At 44.5% G+C, this 17567-nt stretch overlaps 1 protein-coding gene across 9 annotated transcripts in view; it reads left to right on the top strand.

Annotated features, from left to right (window-relative positions):
- The window catches only part of PHACTR1 (phosphatase and actin regulator 1), a 558044-nt gene that overhangs the window by 451960 nt on the left and 88517 nt on the right, over positions 1–17567 (top strand). For 7 of the 9 annotated variants that reach the window (XM_055125116.1, XM_055125112.1, XM_055125113.1 and 4 more), the window contains 2 exons: positions 3991–4158; positions 6594–6797. In XM_055125116.1, coding sequence (XP_054981091.1) covers positions 3991–4158; positions 6594–6797 — 372 coding nt within the window. The remainder of the gene's footprint in view (positions 1–3990; positions 4159–6593; positions 6798–17567) is intronic. The other 2 variants (XM_004619967.2, XM_055125118.1) reach the window with 1 other exon arrangement.

The raw sequence follows: 17567 nt of genomic DNA, 5'->3' as shown, positions 1-17567 counted from the left end.
AATTAAAATAATTTTGCAAGTTGTAATGTTTATAATAGATAAAAAGATAAAATTTGATACACAATATGATAAATCTAAGGAAAATAAGTACCAAAAGAAAACTTAGCTTCAAGATAACGGGTGATTACTGCCCAATTTTCTCTGCTATTCTTAAATTTTTCTGACTTTTTAAAAAATTCTTGAACCACATCTGACAGTGCTCAGTTCTCTGCCCTTGCTCTGTGCTCAGGAGTCACTCCTGGCAGTGCGTGGGGGACCGTAATGAATGCTGGGGACTGAACCCAGGCCAGACGTGCCTTAACCCCTGCCCTATCTCTCTGGCCCCATCTTGCATTTTCTATAGAGCTGCATATTTAGAAACCGTGAAAATGTGTAAATCACATGTTTTCTCTCAAAAGTGGTGTTGCTTTTGTGAGGTAGCAAAGGTCCTTTGAATCCAGAAGGAGTTGATTGTTTTGAGAATTGACTGATCCTAGGAAGAGTAAGTAATGTTGCTTTTCTGTCCCTGGCAAAGCTCTGGTGCTCAGCCAGTTACTTTAATGAAACCTAGATTTGGTAGAGAGAGTCCGAAGGAATTCAGGTGCAGTTACCGTCTTTCCTGAGTTTCTCCTTCAGCTCATTTAACTATTAAAATGGGCAGCAGTCATTTGGCTGCATCGTTGCTCCAAAGAAGCAGAACTTGGCAACAGCTCTGAAACCTGCCCCCTCCACTGGGTATCTCATCCAGGAGTTTTATTGCACTTGGAACATCCAAAATTAAAATGCTTTCCTGGAGCTATATTAGGCAGAATGGCAGCCACAGCATTATTCCAACAACCGGGAACCTTAAGCATAGTTGCTTCCCACGGCTTCAGTCTGAACAGGCTAAGTGAAAGCATGTTAAGAGAATTGGAAACCATCCCTTTCAGGAGGGAGATGGCACTTATACTCAAGACCCTTCCCATCTCAATTCAGCTGGGATTGGCTGAGGAGTCTGTACCTGCTCTTCTTCTGTCCTTACGTGTCATGATCGTACTATTAATCACGATGATATGGGGCTTTCAAAAAAGTGAACTGGAAAGAAAAGGAAAGCACAGCCTTCACGTGTCCGTGCTTTGATACTTTAGGATCCATTATATTTTGTTCCATGTCTATAGAAAATTTAGGTCACATATAATCTTATAAAAAATCCAGGTTATATATAAGGTTCAGATATGTCCTTGAATCTGATTTTGTGAAGAGCCTGTTACCTTCAGAAGTTACTGTGTTAAATATAAACTATGAGACCAATTCTAATTGGGGAAGAGGAGGTGGCAGAAGAATCCTTTGCCATGTCTGTCATTATGTATAAAATAAAGCCCTTGGGAGGAGCTTCACAAAAGAAAGGGATTATTTAACCAAGAGTCACCTTGGAGTCCCTCAGTTCTACGAGTAAATCTTCCTACTCCCAGTTTTAAATCAGGTAATTGCTTTGCCGTCTTCCGCATTTCTAGCGAAGCATAACTTAGAGTCTTTCATCTGGGTATTTATTCATCTTACTGAAACAGCTTTCAGTCCTCTTTAAAAATTAATTTAACTCCAATGTCTAGTTTCCTAGGCCTCCCCTGGGCTAGGATGAAATCACACTGGGGGAATTTTGATTTGACAAATGGCCATTGTGCGTGAGCCTTTGATCCTTGCTGTGGTGTTAACTAGCAGTCCCCTTGTTTGACTGAGATCAAAGCTCAGCTTGCCACAGGCCTGTTCCCGGGTAGGTGCTCTGTGAATCCCAGCACTTCCCAGCATCCTTGGGCTAAGGCCCTGCCGGGATGCCAGGAGAAATGGGTGATTTCCTGATGTCTTAAAGTGCCCTATTCCTGGTGCTGAGTGACAGAAATCCTTTGCTCTCTGAAGTGGAAATCCCCAGTTTTGCACTCCCCATCTCCGGGTCCTCTCAGTTTTATTGAGTGTCCAAAACTGTGAATTTCATTTTATCCTCATTAAGGAAAATACTGCTGGGAGTCAGAGAGATAGTACAGGAGGCAAGACACTTACCTGGCATGTGGCCAACCCTGATTCATTTTCAGCCCTGAGCACTGCCAGGAGGGAGTGCTGAACACCAGAGCTAGAAATAAGTCCTGAGCACCACTTGGTGAGACCCAAAGTAACTGTCAATCTGTCACTGTCACTGTCATCCCGTTGCTCATAGATTTGCTGGAGCGGGCACCAGTAACATCTCCATTGTGAGATTTGTCGTTACTGTGTTTGGCATATCGGATACACCACGGGGAGCTTGCCAGGCTCTGCCGTGTGGGCGAGATACTCTCAGTAGCTTGCCGGGCCTCTCTGAAAGGGGCGGAGGAATGGAACCCGGGTCAGCCACGTGCAAGGCAAATGCCCTACTGCTGTGCTATCGCTCCAGCCCACCCAAAATAACAAAAAATAAAAAGAAGAAAGAAAAATAATGCTGACCCCAGAACTAGGCTGGGTGGAGTTAGGGAGTCTAACCACCACCCAACTTTCGTGCTGGGGGAAATGTCCACGAGGTGCCAGGCGGCTCACACAATTATTGTAGTGCTGGGATTGCACTCTTGGTTGTGGCATAATGGCCATACTGGCTGAGTTGGGAAGTACTTAGCCCTGGGGCAATGCTGGGGATCAAATTCACAGCTTCACCAATGAAAGACATGTGCTCTACCACTGAGCCTCATCCTGGGGTCCACATAGAATTTTTGATCCCTCAAAATGTTACTACTAGGGCTGAACCAGTAGTACAGCAGGCTGGACACTTGCATTACACATGGATGACCCAGGTTTGATCACTATATTTGGCACCCTATATTTGTCCCTCATGCCACCAGAAGTGATCCTTGAGTACAGAGCCAGGAGTAAGCCCTGAGCACTGCTGAGTGTAGCCCCCAAAGAAGAAGATGAAGTAGAAGAAGACAAAGAAGAAGATAAAGAAGAAAAAGGAGGAAGAAGAAGAAGAAGAAGAAGAAAAAGAAAAAGAAGGAGGAGGAGGAGGAGGAGGAGAAGGAGAAGGAGAAGGAGAAGGAGGAGAAGGAGAAGGAGGAGGAGGAGAAGGAGAAGGAGAAGAGGAAGAAGGAGGAGGAGGAGGAGAAGGAGATAAAGAAGCAGCAGCCACACATATAACATTTGCTCACCTTTTTCTCAACTATTCATGGTTTGTTTGTATATGGAAGTTTTAATCACTTTAAAACTGCTTTGTATATATTCATAACAGATTTGTAACAGATTTGTATATATTCTATGGTAGCAAATAATGTGTCAGAATATGATCTACATATTTTCATGCATTCTTGACTTACTTAACTTTTTATTAAATGTTTGGATATTTTTAGGCTACGCAGTCATCTGTCTTTTTCAAATTGTGGCAAGTTTTCTGAACCGTTTCCAGTATTTGCTGAAAATACATCTCTAAGTCGATGGTGCAGTTCAGACTCATATTGTTCAAGGGTCAGTTGTGCAAACAAAATAGGGTAGAGTGTGGTTAGAATGACAGAAAGAACACATTTTCTGAGATATTTTGGACAATTTTGGTCTTGTTGTTAGGTGTCAAAGCTGGAAAATTAAATAAATATCTTAAAAGCCAAACAGCACCGGTTTGCTTAGACACCAACCCAGACAAAGGTTGGTGACCAGCATCTAGATGCACTCAAAAGATTTTCACCCTCCTGCTGAAAGTAGATACAGGACCAAACATGATCGCCTCTCAGTACCTGTATTGCAAACCATAATGCCCAAAAGTAGAGAGAAAGTATGGGGGAAATTGTCTGCCTGGGGAGGGGTGGGATGGATGAGCGCAGGGAGGGAGGGGATACTGGGGACATTGGTGGTGGGAAATGTGCACTGGTAGAGGGATGGGTGTTTGATCATTGTATGACTGAAACCCAAACATGAAAGCTTTGTGACTATACCTCTCAAGGTGATTCAATTTAAAAAAAAAAAAAAGAGCAAGAGAGAGAGATTATCACCCTCACTGTGGTTTAACTCTGTCTCTTCCTCTGACAGATGGGGATCTCTCCATCTCCAATGACGATGACTCCTTGGAAAACGGGCCGTCCCTGAGCTCCAGCCAGCTGTCTCTGCCTGCCCTCTCCGAAATGGAACCGGTCCCCATGCCCAGGGATCCCTGCTCGTACGAGGTGCTCCAGCCTTCAGACATCATGGATGGGACAGGTAATGTGTGACCAGGGTTGTGTCCTCGGGGAACTCTGTCTTCTCTTCTAAATCATGTGATCTTCAGGCTTTCCTGGGAACAAGGACACAGCTGGGCCATGGGACTATGACTATATGCACAGAATATCAGAATATGGAGGCGGTTTGAACTTTGTGTTTTTATCAAGTTAAAAAGATATGTTGGTGGGCCAGAGCGATGGTAATGCGGGTAGGACATTTGTCTTGCACGCCACTGACCCGAGTTCAATTCCCGACATCCCATATGGTCCCCCAAGCACCGCCAGGAGTAATTCCTGAGTGCAAAGCCAGGAGTAACCCTGAGCATTGCTGGGTGTGACCCAAGAAGCAAAAAAAAAAAAAAAAAGAGTTGGTAACTTTAATCTCATTATACTGTTTTTTTGTAGTGTTGATGATCTTAAATGTCATTGTTTTGCTTTCTTATATTTACTTCTGTTCGATAAGGGAGAAAAAAATCCGCCACTTCTGAGTGGTACCTGCCTATCTCCTGTTCAAAGACTTGTGAGCCTGCCCTTGAACCCTGCTCCCAGGATGCCAGTTAAAGGCGCTATCAGTCTAGTTAATGGCATCACTTATGAGCTCAGACCAACTGATGTGTTCGTGTCCATTATCCTAGACAGTTAAAATCCTGCAGGTGGCTTTTGTTTGCTTGTTTGTTTGTTTTTTGATGGGGGATGGGGGGAGGCTTTTCAGTTGTACCTAAAGGTGCTTAGGGCTTACTCCTGATTCTGTGCTCAAAAATGACTGAGTGTAGAAGGAGGCTCGGGGGACTCTGTGGGGTAACAAGGATCAAGCCCGAATCAGCCAATGTCCTACCAGCTGCCCTACAACTTCAGCCTCCATGGTGATCCTAGACTTTGTCCAAATCCCAGAGAGGGCCCAGTACCTGCAGCCACTCCCCCAGAGGTCAACCCCGAGACCCTCCCCGCTGCCCCTGAGGATCAGACCTGGGTCCACTTCGGAATTCCAGCAAATGGTCAGTGAGTTCTGTGTGACCCTCCCACCCAGGTCAGCCAGCTCAGGGCAAGATAAGAGGGTTAGCCTCTGTCCACATCAGCTCCAGGCTGGGCTACACCCAGACCTACTCCCTTCCTATCCCTACCTTCCTCCTGGATGTTAGCAGCTCCGGGGACTGAGTTCCAGGACCCAGGTTACCCCTGTGAGGGAGGAATCCCTGAGTCCCTGAGAAGCTCTTTCTAGGACATCCTGGGGATGTGGATTGGGGGGGGGGGGGTGAGGGGGGAAGGGCCGTAATCTAAGTCTCCCCCAGGGATCAAACCCAGGTTGGCTGCATGCAAGGCCGGCTCCCCCCCCCCCCCCCCCGCCCACTGCTGTGCTGTGGCCCTGGCCCCATGTGGCTGGTTTTTTTCCAATGAAACAGCCTTGAGTTTTGCACCTGGTTTTCCTAATGACACTGGACTGAGATGGACTTGACGGTCACTGTGAGCACTGCCATTGTAGAGACCCAAAGTGGCAGCCTACGTGGTTGAACCCTTTGGGGGGGGGGGTCTCCATCTCCACCGAGGAAAGGAACGGTGACCCCAAGGCAGCCCAGAAATCCGTACAAGTGTTGGAGCCAGAGGGATAGTCCAGTGGGTAGGGCATTTGCACTTGCACACAGCCAAGGGGGTCAATCCTCGAAACCCCCAAAAGGTCCCGCAAACCTTACCAGGAGTGATGCCTGAGTGACTCAGTGAACCAGGAATAAATAAGCCCTGAGCACCGCTGGGTGTGGCCCCAAAGTTAAAAAAAAAAAAAAAGCAAAACAAGTGAACAGAAAGAGGAAAGGGGAACAAAAATCTACGGTCTGGAGCATCCTGCCGTGTTAGAGTTTGCAGGACCACTGTGTGTAGGGAAAGGGGGTGGGGAAGAGAGTGGAGAGAGGTGCCCCTAAAAAGCAGCCACCCAGTGGGTGAAGGCTGCAGGCCTATTCTGGACCCCAGGAGCAGAGATCCCAGCCACAGCTGCGACCTCCTCCCCCGCCCTCCACATCCATATTCTCACACTCCCCGGAAAACCCAGACAGTCTGGTGGAAGGATGGAAGATGCCAGTGTTCGATGCTGGCTGGCCTCAGAACATCTCCTTGCTGTTGACCTTCTACTCCTGCCAACGTCTGGGGCTTCTGCTGGCCCACAGAATATGTACCGTCATGGAAGGGCTGAGGATGGGGGTGGTTGAGGCTGGTGGGGTGGGTCCTCTCCCTTCGCCCCTTCCTGCTCTACCCGCCTCTCCCTGGCGCGTGTCCCTTGCTCTCTGGTCCACTGGTGTCCTTGCCATTGCGTGCCCGTGAGTGCCGGGCTCTCGGCTCTGCTGTGTCGCTAGCCCTCGTCCCTGTCCACGTGGCCCGAGGGCCCCGCTGCCGGCCTGCACGGCGTCCGTGTAATGTCTCCTGTGTGTCCTGTGGTTGTGTCCTCAGTGTCTGAAGACAGTCCCTCTGCCAGTGACTCTGGACTCCTGCCCCAAGATCCTTCCGCCAAACCAGTCCTGCTCCTGCCCCCCAAAAAACCTGCTGCTTTCTCTGGAGACCATGAAGAGACCCCAGTGAAGCAGCTGCCCCTCCTCAAGCAGCCCCCCGCCCTGCTTCCCAAACCCACTGCCAGGATTGCCAACCACTTAACAGGTGAGTCCCGCCTTGGGGTGCCGCCCCCTTCCCTTCAAGGGACTCGGTGGTCTACACGCTGTAGCGTCTTCTTATTCTCAGGCCTTTCGAGAGGGACCCCTTGGGAATTGGGGGGTGTTTCTTTGTGTGTCTTGATACATGGCGTCATGGCCTGGATTTGTGTGTTTGTGTCAAAAAGCTTCTGATATGCTCATTCCGTGTGCCAAGAGCCCGTCTGTCCACAGCCATGTGGTATTTCTGAGACTGATTTGTGGGTTCCATTGAACATCAAATTCTTTGCCATGATAGGTACCTTTTTCCCTTTGCAACGAGTTTATCAAAGGTATTTTTGTGTTTTTTGCTTTAAATTATTCACAGACATATTTTTTTTAATTCAGGTCTCATCCAAAAGAGGGAGGTTGGGGGAAGAGAGGGTAAAGACAATAATATTCCGGGTATTGTGAGAAATACTTTAAAAAGAAGGATACTGGAGGCTGGAGCAGTAGTCCAGCGTGTAGGGCATTTGCCTTGCATGTGGCCAACCCCAGTTCTATCCCCAGCATCCCATTTGGTACCCCAAGCACCACCAGGAGAAATTCCTGAGTGCAAAGCCAGGAGCAACCTCTGATCATTGCCGGGTATGATCCAAAAAGGGCGGGGGGAAGGATGCTGTCTTAAAATGATTTTTTAAAGTGCCCTTAGAAAGTGTCCTCATGCAATCAAACTGGGCATTGCATCAAATGGCAGTGGCCAAACTCAGGAGTTTACGGCAGCCTGTGATCCACATGGTGGTATAGTCGAAGATGAACTATTTCAGAGGTGGCTTCTTGCACCGGACTCATAACCCTGCCTAATATTAATCAATTGCCTATTTATAATATTTGGCTGGATTCCAGAATAGCTTCTTATCTATCTTTGCCAGATGTTGTGGGAAGGGAGGGTGAGAACATTCCTCTATTTCACGGAATATAGGAGAGACAAAGAGCGTGTCTGATGGGTGCGGGGCTGGCGGGATCTCTGCAATGGAGCCCCAGAACCTCATTCCACATCTTCCTTCTCTGGTGCAGTTTCCAGGATAGCAAGATGTCTCGCACATGCTGCTCAGTTTTATTTGTGTCCTACTTAAACATAGACTTCTGTTGGTTACTTGCTCAGTGCAGGCATCCATCTGAGTCAATGTTTGTGGTTGAAAAGGAGCCGATTTCTAGCTAAAGGTGCAGTTCCACATCTTTTTTTTTTTATTTTATTGAATCACCGTGAGATAGTTACAAGCTTTCATGTTTGGGTTACAATCTCACAATGATCAAACACCCATCCCTCCACCAGTGCACATTCCCCACCACCAATATCCCAAGTATACCCCCCCTTTCCCACCCTCCCCCTGCCTCTAAGGCAGACAATATTCCCCATACTCTCTCTCTACTTTTGGGCATTATGGCTTGCAACACAGACACTGAGAGGTCATCATGTTTGGTCCATTATCGACTTTCGGCACACATCTCCCATCCCATCTGGTTCCTCCAGCCATCATTTTCTTAGTGATCCCTTCTCTATTCCACCTGCCTTCTCCCCTCCACTCATGAAGCAGTCTTCCAGCTATGGGGAACAGTTCTACATCTTAATGACACTTTAGTTCCGTGCTTCTTAATTTCAATGCATAGAAAACCATAAAGGAAAAAAAAACAATCCTCTACAAGCTTCCCTATGAGAGATGACTCAGGATGTCCCTCTTTCTGGTAAAGTCAGACGTCACTGGGTAGTCAGACCTCACTTAATGTCCTTGATCAGTTCTTGGAAAATCCAACTATAAGTGAAGCCATGTCTAGTGAAGTCACTGCTATCAAGCACAGATTTAATATAAATGAAAGTTGACTTTTATGACATCACTTATTTCTAGTCACAAAAATATCACCAAATTTGGGCTGGAGAAATAGTACTGCAGGTAGGGTGTTTGCCTTGCATGCGACCTACCTGGGTTCAATTCCCATCATCACATATGGTTGCCCTAAGCACTTCCAAAGATAATTTCCAAGTGCAGAGCTAGGAGTAACTCCTGAGTATTGCTGGGTGTCACCCCCCCACACACAAAATACATATACCTACACATACATATACCAAATTTCTAAAGAAAGACCAAAAGACCTTTATAGTGTTAAATTATGTTAATGTTCATACACTTATTCTTCCATCCCACTTTCTCCAGTTCAGGATTGTGAGTGCCCAGAGCCTATTCTGGCAGCATAAGGCACAAGGGTAGTAGGTGCCCAACCCTGGACAAGTTGTCATTCAATCACCATCACACACAGACTTAGAGTGGCACAGCTGAGATGTACAGGGAACCAGAGGAGCACATGTATGGGATGCAGGAGGGAAGCTGGGTGCCTGGGGAAAACCCACAATTGGGAGCATACTCCACACACACAGTAGCACTGGCCAGGAGCTCTTTAGGCTCCTTTTCCATCAAAACTGTAATAAAAGGACACTGAATGGAAGCAACATTAATTGAAAGATCTACTGCATGTATTCTCCCATTACCTGCTTCTTGCACTTGGTGATGTTTTATGAGCAGATTCTCCTGTGTGCAAATATTTCACAATGTGACTTTATTAACTGTTCAGCATTAGTCAGGATTTTCTTGACAGACCCCTAAGGGATCTTTCAGTTTCTGTTGTAAAACACACACACAAACACACACACACACACACACACCAGCAAACTTCTTCAATCATGAGCTTTATCTTTATACACTTCTCCAAGTTTTCCCTGATTTATTTCTAAGACTAGAATCACTCATTGTAATTCTGGGATTAAATTACGTTCCTTTTAAGAGCTATTTACATTTTTTAAAAAAGCTTTGATGTCAAACTTCCCTAGAGAATATTTAATATAGAAAAAATAACTCCCTACATATAGTATATATTTGTCTTTCACACCTACTCTGGGCAGAATGGAATGCCAAGTATCAAAGAAGACCAAATATATAATTGTTTAATGAGTACATATGTATATGTGTTAGCGTGCCAAGATAACTACTGTTGGGAGAAAGATTTATAGTTCAATGTGGTCTGATACAAGGTCACTGTAGGTGACTGAAACTTAGCTGTCCTTTACAGCAGCAAGAACATTTACAGAAGAAAATTCCAGAAAAGAAGACCTTGGATGAAGGCTCAGAGGTCACTGATGGGGCTGCTGAGTTGAGGTGGAAGCTTTATCTAGGGAAACAATACAATAAAAACTAGCCTTTGAGAAAAGGATTATTATATACAGTAGCAGGAGTTGATGCGGAATGCTCATCAGACAAGGCACTATCTAGGCCAGCTCTCTTTGTCAATGTTCAGAGACACTAGTTGAATCAAATTGGATGATTTGTGCCAGAGAGACTATTTTAGAACTCATAGTCATTGAAATATGATCTAATGAGCATCTGGCTGATAGCAGTGGGAAGAAAGAACAGACCAGTTGATTCTTCTAAGGGAAAATTGACAGCATTTCTTAACTCCCAGAATCTTTTGATTTGTCTAGTCTAGTTAATGAAGGTACCCTTGAGCTTTAGCACACTTGAGCCCCGAACTTGGCCAGTTTGGAGACTACAGCACTCTTGCAAATTGTAAAGATCCTAAAATCAGCCCAGTCTCCCTCATTTCCCTCCTACTTTCCCCAAGAGTGTGAACTTATGTCTGTTGGTAAGTCTTGCCATCACATAGCTTGGAACAAATGGATAAAAATAAGAAAAACTAATAATGTTGACCTGGAATAGAATTGTATCTGCTAGATCATTAAATATGATGAAGACACGGTAGGTAGAGTTCAATAGGGTGCGAGTCTGATGCTACCCTTTTAGATTAAACTCAATTCGACTTGCTTAATTCTTGTTACTGAGCAGTCAATCCTAATGAATCTTTATCACCAGGAGGCAGTTACATTAACCCTGTTCTGTAACTAATTACTCTAGAGACATCTGGGCCACGTCAGAAAGAATTAATAAACGGAGACTTCTAGAGCACTAAATGGAGACTTCTAAGTTTAAGCATTTTCTCAATGTCTGTTGTTCTGATGAGTTTGAAAGAAAACACAAGAAACTAAGCATGATTAATAGAGAGTGACAATGGCCTGGTAGAGTATTGGAGGAAGAAAGCGTGAGCCTGAATTGGGTCACTTCCAAAGTGACCAGGGAAAGAGACGCAAAAACAGCTCTGCGCTGGCGTTTGTTTCTTAACTGGGTGACTATCTTACCAAGGTTCTCCACTCCTCGGCTAGGCAGATCTCCCAAATGGTTCTTCTCCTACCATGATCCACTTCCACGCCATCTTCTCCCTCGGTAGGCATAGTGGCATGTTAGGGACAGAAGTTGCTGGTTATCAGATTCTCTTCCATCCCAGAAGTGCCATGACCAGCAGCATTGGTTGCATATTGAATGTTATCTGAAGTGAGTGATTCTCAAATGATTCTCATAGCACACTCTCGGAGAATAATAACTGCTCATTGGAGGAGAGGGTGACTGAGGCTGAGGCCAAAATCACTGTGTCCTACCTTTGTAAATCTTCACCTCTCCAGACACCCAGGATCCAAATATGAAATATCATGTGACTACTTTGCACCTTCTGCATAATGCACAATGTTATGGACCCCTTAAGTCCCATTGGGACAGAGGATATCAACTTGTTGATACTTCATATCAAGTCTGACATTCTCTTGGATAATAATAACGGGAGCTATGCTTTTGAGAACTTGAAGGTGTACCATTGAGTCTAATGAGGTGGACGTTTATATCATTATCCTCTCCCTTTCAGAGAGAAATTCGGAAAAGTTAAACACTTGGGGGTGATTTGACAAATACAGATATACTCCCCTAAATTTGTTTTGCTCCAGAGTCTTCACTTAGAACCAAGAGTTTTTTATCCTCTTCATGAAGATCGCTACTCTTAAAACTCAAAACAAGGGAAGCATTAGCTTTCTTTGAGAGTTCTTTTTGGATTTTGCTTTCTGTATCTCAATCTGTTTGAGAACTTAGAAAATCTTCTGATTTGTATAATTCAAAGACAAAAGGTATTCAGCCATTCAGAAAGTAAGTGATGGTCTCAAGGCTCTTGATTATAAAGGAAAGCGTTGGATCACAGCTGGGTTTTGAAAAACATGTCAGAAGAAATCATTCTGGAAGATTCCAATCCAGGGCAAATCACATGGGAAACGTTTGACTATAGAGAGACTGACAGAGCAGCAAGAAAAGAAACCACAGCTGATTCTTTATATATTTTTTCTTTTTTTTTCCTAGTACTTAGGATTTACTCCTGGCTCTGCACAGGAATCACTCCTGGTGGGCTCAGGGAACCGTATGGGGTGACTCTGGCCTCAGGGTTTGACCTGATCAAACCCAGGTGAGTGGCATGCCAGGCAAGCACCTTAGCTGTTGTACCATCACTCCAGCCCCCCGTGATTCTTCCAAACAAGTCCTTTTGCTGATGTGAACCTCCCCAGACTTAGCTACACTATTTTTAGATCCTGAAAAGCAAAGAAACTTACAGTATTATCAGAACTTGGTTGATTGCTAGTTTAATTCCATAGTATTTACAACTGCAAATTTACCTGACAAATGGCACCCAGGCTCTGGGGTATTTTTCAGTCCCAGCACGTTGCTAATGAGAATCCTCTACCCAGCGGTTGTCAGCTTAAAGCCAATATTCCTACTTATAGCTGTCTCTCTAGTTTTATGGACACTGACAGTGTTTGCTGGGGCTGGAGCGATAGCACAGTGGTAGGGCGTTCGCCTTGCATGCGACTGACCCATGTTTGATTCCTCCACCCGTCTCGGAGAGCCCAGCAAGCTGCCGAGAGCACCCCTCCCGCACCGCACGGCAGAGCCTGGCAAGCTACCCGTGGTGTATTTGATATGCCGAAAACAGTAACAATAAGTCTCACAATGAGACATTAAGGTGCCCGCGCAAGCAAATTGATGAGCAACGGGGATGACAGTGACAGTGACAGTGTTTGCCAGCCACTTGCTGATCCCCAGGTTGGTGCTGCTTCTTGGTTGCTCTCCGAAGCTCTATCATCATTTCTCTCCAGCCACTCTTCCCCCATTTTCTTGTCTCTAGATCTTTCTGAGCACCTACAAATCATATCACTCCCTTTGTCACTAACTCTACCCTCCTCAAACCCTGCAAGTAAATAGAAAATCCGTGCATTGTGACCTTAGAATTGTCTTTTAAATGGAAAAAATTTCCATTTTTCGTTTCTAGAAGCCACTAAAGTTTAAGTTTTACATTGTCTTGATAACTGATACCCTGGAGGGATGTACCTGAATTTACTATTCATGCCTTCTTGACTCACTTATTTTTGCAGTTTTGATTTTTTTCTGAAAATGTGGATATTTTTGTCACTTTTGTGTACTCAAAGCCTATTGACTCAAATATTTTAAAAGACCGTTCTCTGTTCTGATCAGCTTGAAAATACTTTTCTCTTTTTCGTTAGCTTGGTTTTTGGTATGTTGGTGATTGTGCTCACTTTGCACTTTTTTTTTTTTTTGGATTTTTTTTCTTTTACTGTACATAAAACTTCTCAACATTTTTCATTTATTTCAGCAGATAGCTTGCTGAGTAATGTTAAGTATGTTCATATTGTTATGCAAAAGCTCACCAGAACTTTGGAATCAAGCAAAGGTGAAACTCTCATCCATTAAAAAATAACTCTTTTTTTTTTCTTTCCCCTCCCATTGTTTTCTGACCAACACTATTTACAGCTTGTTTCTATGACAGGTCTCCTATAAGTAATTTCAGTATTTGTCTTTTTATGGCTGCCTGTAGCAGAATGTCCTAAGGGCTCCGTCAGGTTGTAGCATATGTTAGAGTTTCTTCCCTTTCTAAGGCTGATTAGCACTTATCTTGAGTACTTAGTCTTGAGTACCCACTATGTACAAGGCACTCTGCCAGGGCTGTATAATTTACAGTGAGTGTTCCTTCACTCTCGGGGGTGTAGGCACTTACAAGCTACCCAAAATGCTTAATATGAAGATGTATAAACACAGATCTAAAGAGTTCAAATAGAGAGCTTTCAGGAAACCAGGAAAAGGTATCGTAAAAGAAGATGTTTTCAAGATAGTTTTTGAAATGAGTATAAGTTTGAGAGGTAGGAAGAGGGGGTGAGGTGGTTATAAAATGAGAGACTAATCCACAGTGTCCAAGCAAGAATCGTAATTAAGACAGTTGGTATTGGCTCAAAAACAAGCACACAAGCCAGTAGAATAGAAAAGAAAGCACAGAAATAAATCCATATATGCGCATATATAATCCTTGACAAAGGAGCTAAAAACGTACAATGGAGAGGGAAGGGGGAAAAGGAAGCTTCTTCAACAAATAATTCTGGGAAAACTGAACTGCCAATACATGAAAAATCATACTAGATCACTATTTAATACTATACACAACAGTTAACTCAAAATAGATTAAAGGCTTGGACAGTAGATAAAGATAATTTTGGGACAAAGACCTCAAACCATAAAAGACACAGGATTTTATTTTATGGTTTACTGGGTAATAAGTTTTATGGTCTCAACCTCAGAGATGGTTTTGGAAACAACTCTATTGGCAAGGGAAATAAAAGCAAGAATAAACCTATCATAAGACTATATCAAATTGAAAGTTCTTACCCCACTAAAAGACAAAGCAAAACTACTGAAAGACAAAAAGGGACCTTGAAGTTGAAAGATGTTTACCCATCATACATCTGACAAAGGGATTGATTCCTAAATACATAACTGATCCATACAACAACAAAACAAGCAGCCCTATTTAGAAAACAAATATGGACAAAAGACCTAAACAAGTACTTCCAGATACCCTCTTATGGAAATGTAGATTGGTTCAGCTTCTACGAAACAAAAAGGTACAAAGATTCCTTAAAAGAGAAAAAAAAAACACTAAAAATAGATATTTCATATAATTCAGCAATCATCACTCCTAGGTCTGAAGGAAATTAAAATATCCTTTAGGAAAGGATATTTTTTAAATATCCATTTGAAAAGATAACTGCACTCCTATGAAAAGTTTGCATTGTTCACAGTAACCAAAGCATGGCATCGATCTTCTGTTACTAGAGATAGCAAAGGAGTTAGGAAGGACACTAACATACAGCAGCTTTATCCAGGACTCTGGTTTAGTGTCTGGCTCCATGGATGGCTCCTCAAGTACCACCAAGTGTTACTTTGAACACAGAACCAAGAATTGCTCATGAGCACCACTGCATGTGGTCCAGAAAAAGAAAGAAAGAAGCGTAGTATAGATAACTCAATGGAATATTCTGCTATCATTGTAGCACTGTAGCACTGTCGTCTAGTTGTTCATCAATTTGCTTGAGTGGGTGCCAGTAACGTCTCCATTGTGACACTTGTTGTTATTGTTTTGGGCATATTGAATATGCCACAGATAGCTTGCCAGGCTCTGCCATGCAGGCGGGATACTCTCGGTAGATTGTCGGACTCTCTGAGAGGGACAGAGGAATCAAACCCAGGTTGGCCACATGCAAGGCAAACGCCCTACCCTCTGTGCTATCGTTCCAGTCCAAAAAATTGAAATGCTGCCATTAAAAAAAATAATAATAAAACTATGCCTTTGGGTGATTATGCTCAGTGAGATCAGCCAGGAAACTGCATCACTCCATTCACATGTAGGATATGAATAACTAAAGCAAACTGGCAGAATAACAACAAAAACCTTTAGATTCAGTGAAAACTATTGTGGTTACCAGAGAAAGGGGAGTAGAGTGTGGGAGAAATGGGTAGAGAGGTAGCAGGACACTGGAACACTGGTGGTGAGTGTGCACATATCCTGGATCCCTACCGTTGTAAAGCAATCACAGATTTTTTAATTTTTAATTTTTTTTAAATTTCTGGGTCAATTCCTAACTCTGTGCTCAGGGATCACTCCTGACAGATTCAGGGGATCATATGTAGTGCCAAGGATTGAATTTGAGTTAGATGCGTGCAAGGCAAGTACTCTACCAGCTGTACTATCTCCCTGGTCCCCCAGTCGTAGATTTAAAGCAGAAACAACAAATTCTGCAGCTTCGTGGGAATGTGAGATCCTCATAGGGAAGTACCGAGTCTTGAGTTAGAAGTGAAACTCTGGGGAGCATCGGAGGCCAGGCAGAGGGCTTTGACCCTCAGAAGCGAGTCAGCATCTTTGTGGGCCTGTAGAGAGGTTGCTTGAGTTCACCCAGGCCTGACCCCCTGATGTTCTTGTCGATGACATCACTTTTGGGTAGATCTCTAATTGCGTGACCAAACTCAAGGTCTGGCGGCTCACTACACGAAATCCAATAATACTAGAGAGGCAAGAGCTGGCATGAGACAAACAGGTTTTATTCGGGCTTTAGAGCAACCCGAGAAGAGGGAGACTTGTTCTAAAGAAACCCTCGTGGCCTCAGGCTGCATGGAGCTAGGGGGATGAAGAAGGTTGGCTATGGAAGTAACTTTGAGTTGAAGAAGGTAGTGGGTCTGTGGAAGAGCAAGGATCCAGTCCCCTAACTCTCTGGCTACTGCGTGTCCTTCATGAATCACCGGGGGATGGTGCTCTGTTCCTGGTAACATGTTGAAACCAAATCGTTAAGCATCATCTGTCCCTGGGGATCTACGTGACAGCCTTCAGCACTCTTTCTAGAGGTCTGGTGTTTGCTCTTTCTCAATCATCCGTGACTAGACCTCATTTAGCGTCAAACAGACAGTGCATGAGGAGACAGAGCAAAGGCTGGGGAGGCATGAGAGGTTTGAAGTATCTGTGTAGAGAGCAAGATGGGGTCTCTAATGTTTGCTCCACACTGGCCCTACTGCCTTCCTCTACTTTGGAAATTGGGACATGGAGTTTAGGGCTTCCTGAGCAGGGACAGTATCGGAATTGGGAGTGGAAGAGGATAGTAACTTTTGGTGGCCAGAATTCATCAGAAGTCTAGGTAAATTAGGAAGCTGCTAAATAAGATAGTCAGGACAAACGTGGATATGTCTTGCAACATAGGTGAGCTTGTCCCATTCTCCTGCAAACAGTGGTTTGACGGAGCAGTCTGGCTGCAGCCAGGGGGCCTGAGATCAGTCAGCAGCCAGTGCTCAGAGGAGCTTACTGTTCAAGTCCATCTTTTAAGTCCTTTTAAGCCAGCTGCAACTGATTCATCGATGTAACCAGATATTCATTATTAAAGTAAAGTTTCAGAGGGCACCGAGCTATTATTACTCTTGATGGCTCTAGATGATTTTTAACTGCCCCAGGATTATGTTTCTGGAGGGTGGGGATTTAGTGTGCCTTGTCCCCTGCTGCTGGGAAAGACGGGTAAGGAGAGGCTGCTAAAATCTCAGAGCTGGGAGGGATAGAGACGTTACTGGTGCCCACTCAAGTAAAGCGACAAACAACGGGATGACAGTGACAGTGATACAGTTCCCTGCTGTGTCCTCAGCCAGCTCTATACTTTAGGGGGGCAAGAGGCCTTTAAAGGAGGGAGGCATCTGCCAGAGCACGGAAGGAGGAGGTTAGTGATCATTTGCCAATGAGTTCCCTGCAGATTACTCACTTTTTCAGAAGAAACTGTTCCAAATTGTTCTCTGACTCAGAGTTCTGCCAGAGAGGCAACCTGAGTCGTGCGTTTGCCTAGTGTTTGGAGGAAACCTCAAGAAAAGAGCAGTCTCGGGGCTGGAGCAATAGCACAGCGGGTAGGGCATTTGTTCTGCATGGAGCTGACCCAGGTTCCATCCCTAGCATCCCCTAGGGTCCCCCAAGCCCTGCCAGGAGTGCTTAGACAAGGGGGGAAAAAAGA

The sequence above is a fragment of the Sorex araneus genome, chromosome 2 (assembly GCF_027595985.1).
Source record: "Sorex araneus isolate mSorAra2 chromosome 2, mSorAra2.pri, whole genome shotgun sequence".
Taxonomy (NCBI): Eukaryota; Metazoa; Chordata; class Mammalia; order Eulipotyphla; family Soricidae; genus Sorex; species Sorex araneus.
Note: the sequence above shows the minus strand (reverse complement) of the source record. Positions and strands in the feature narration are given on the sequence as shown.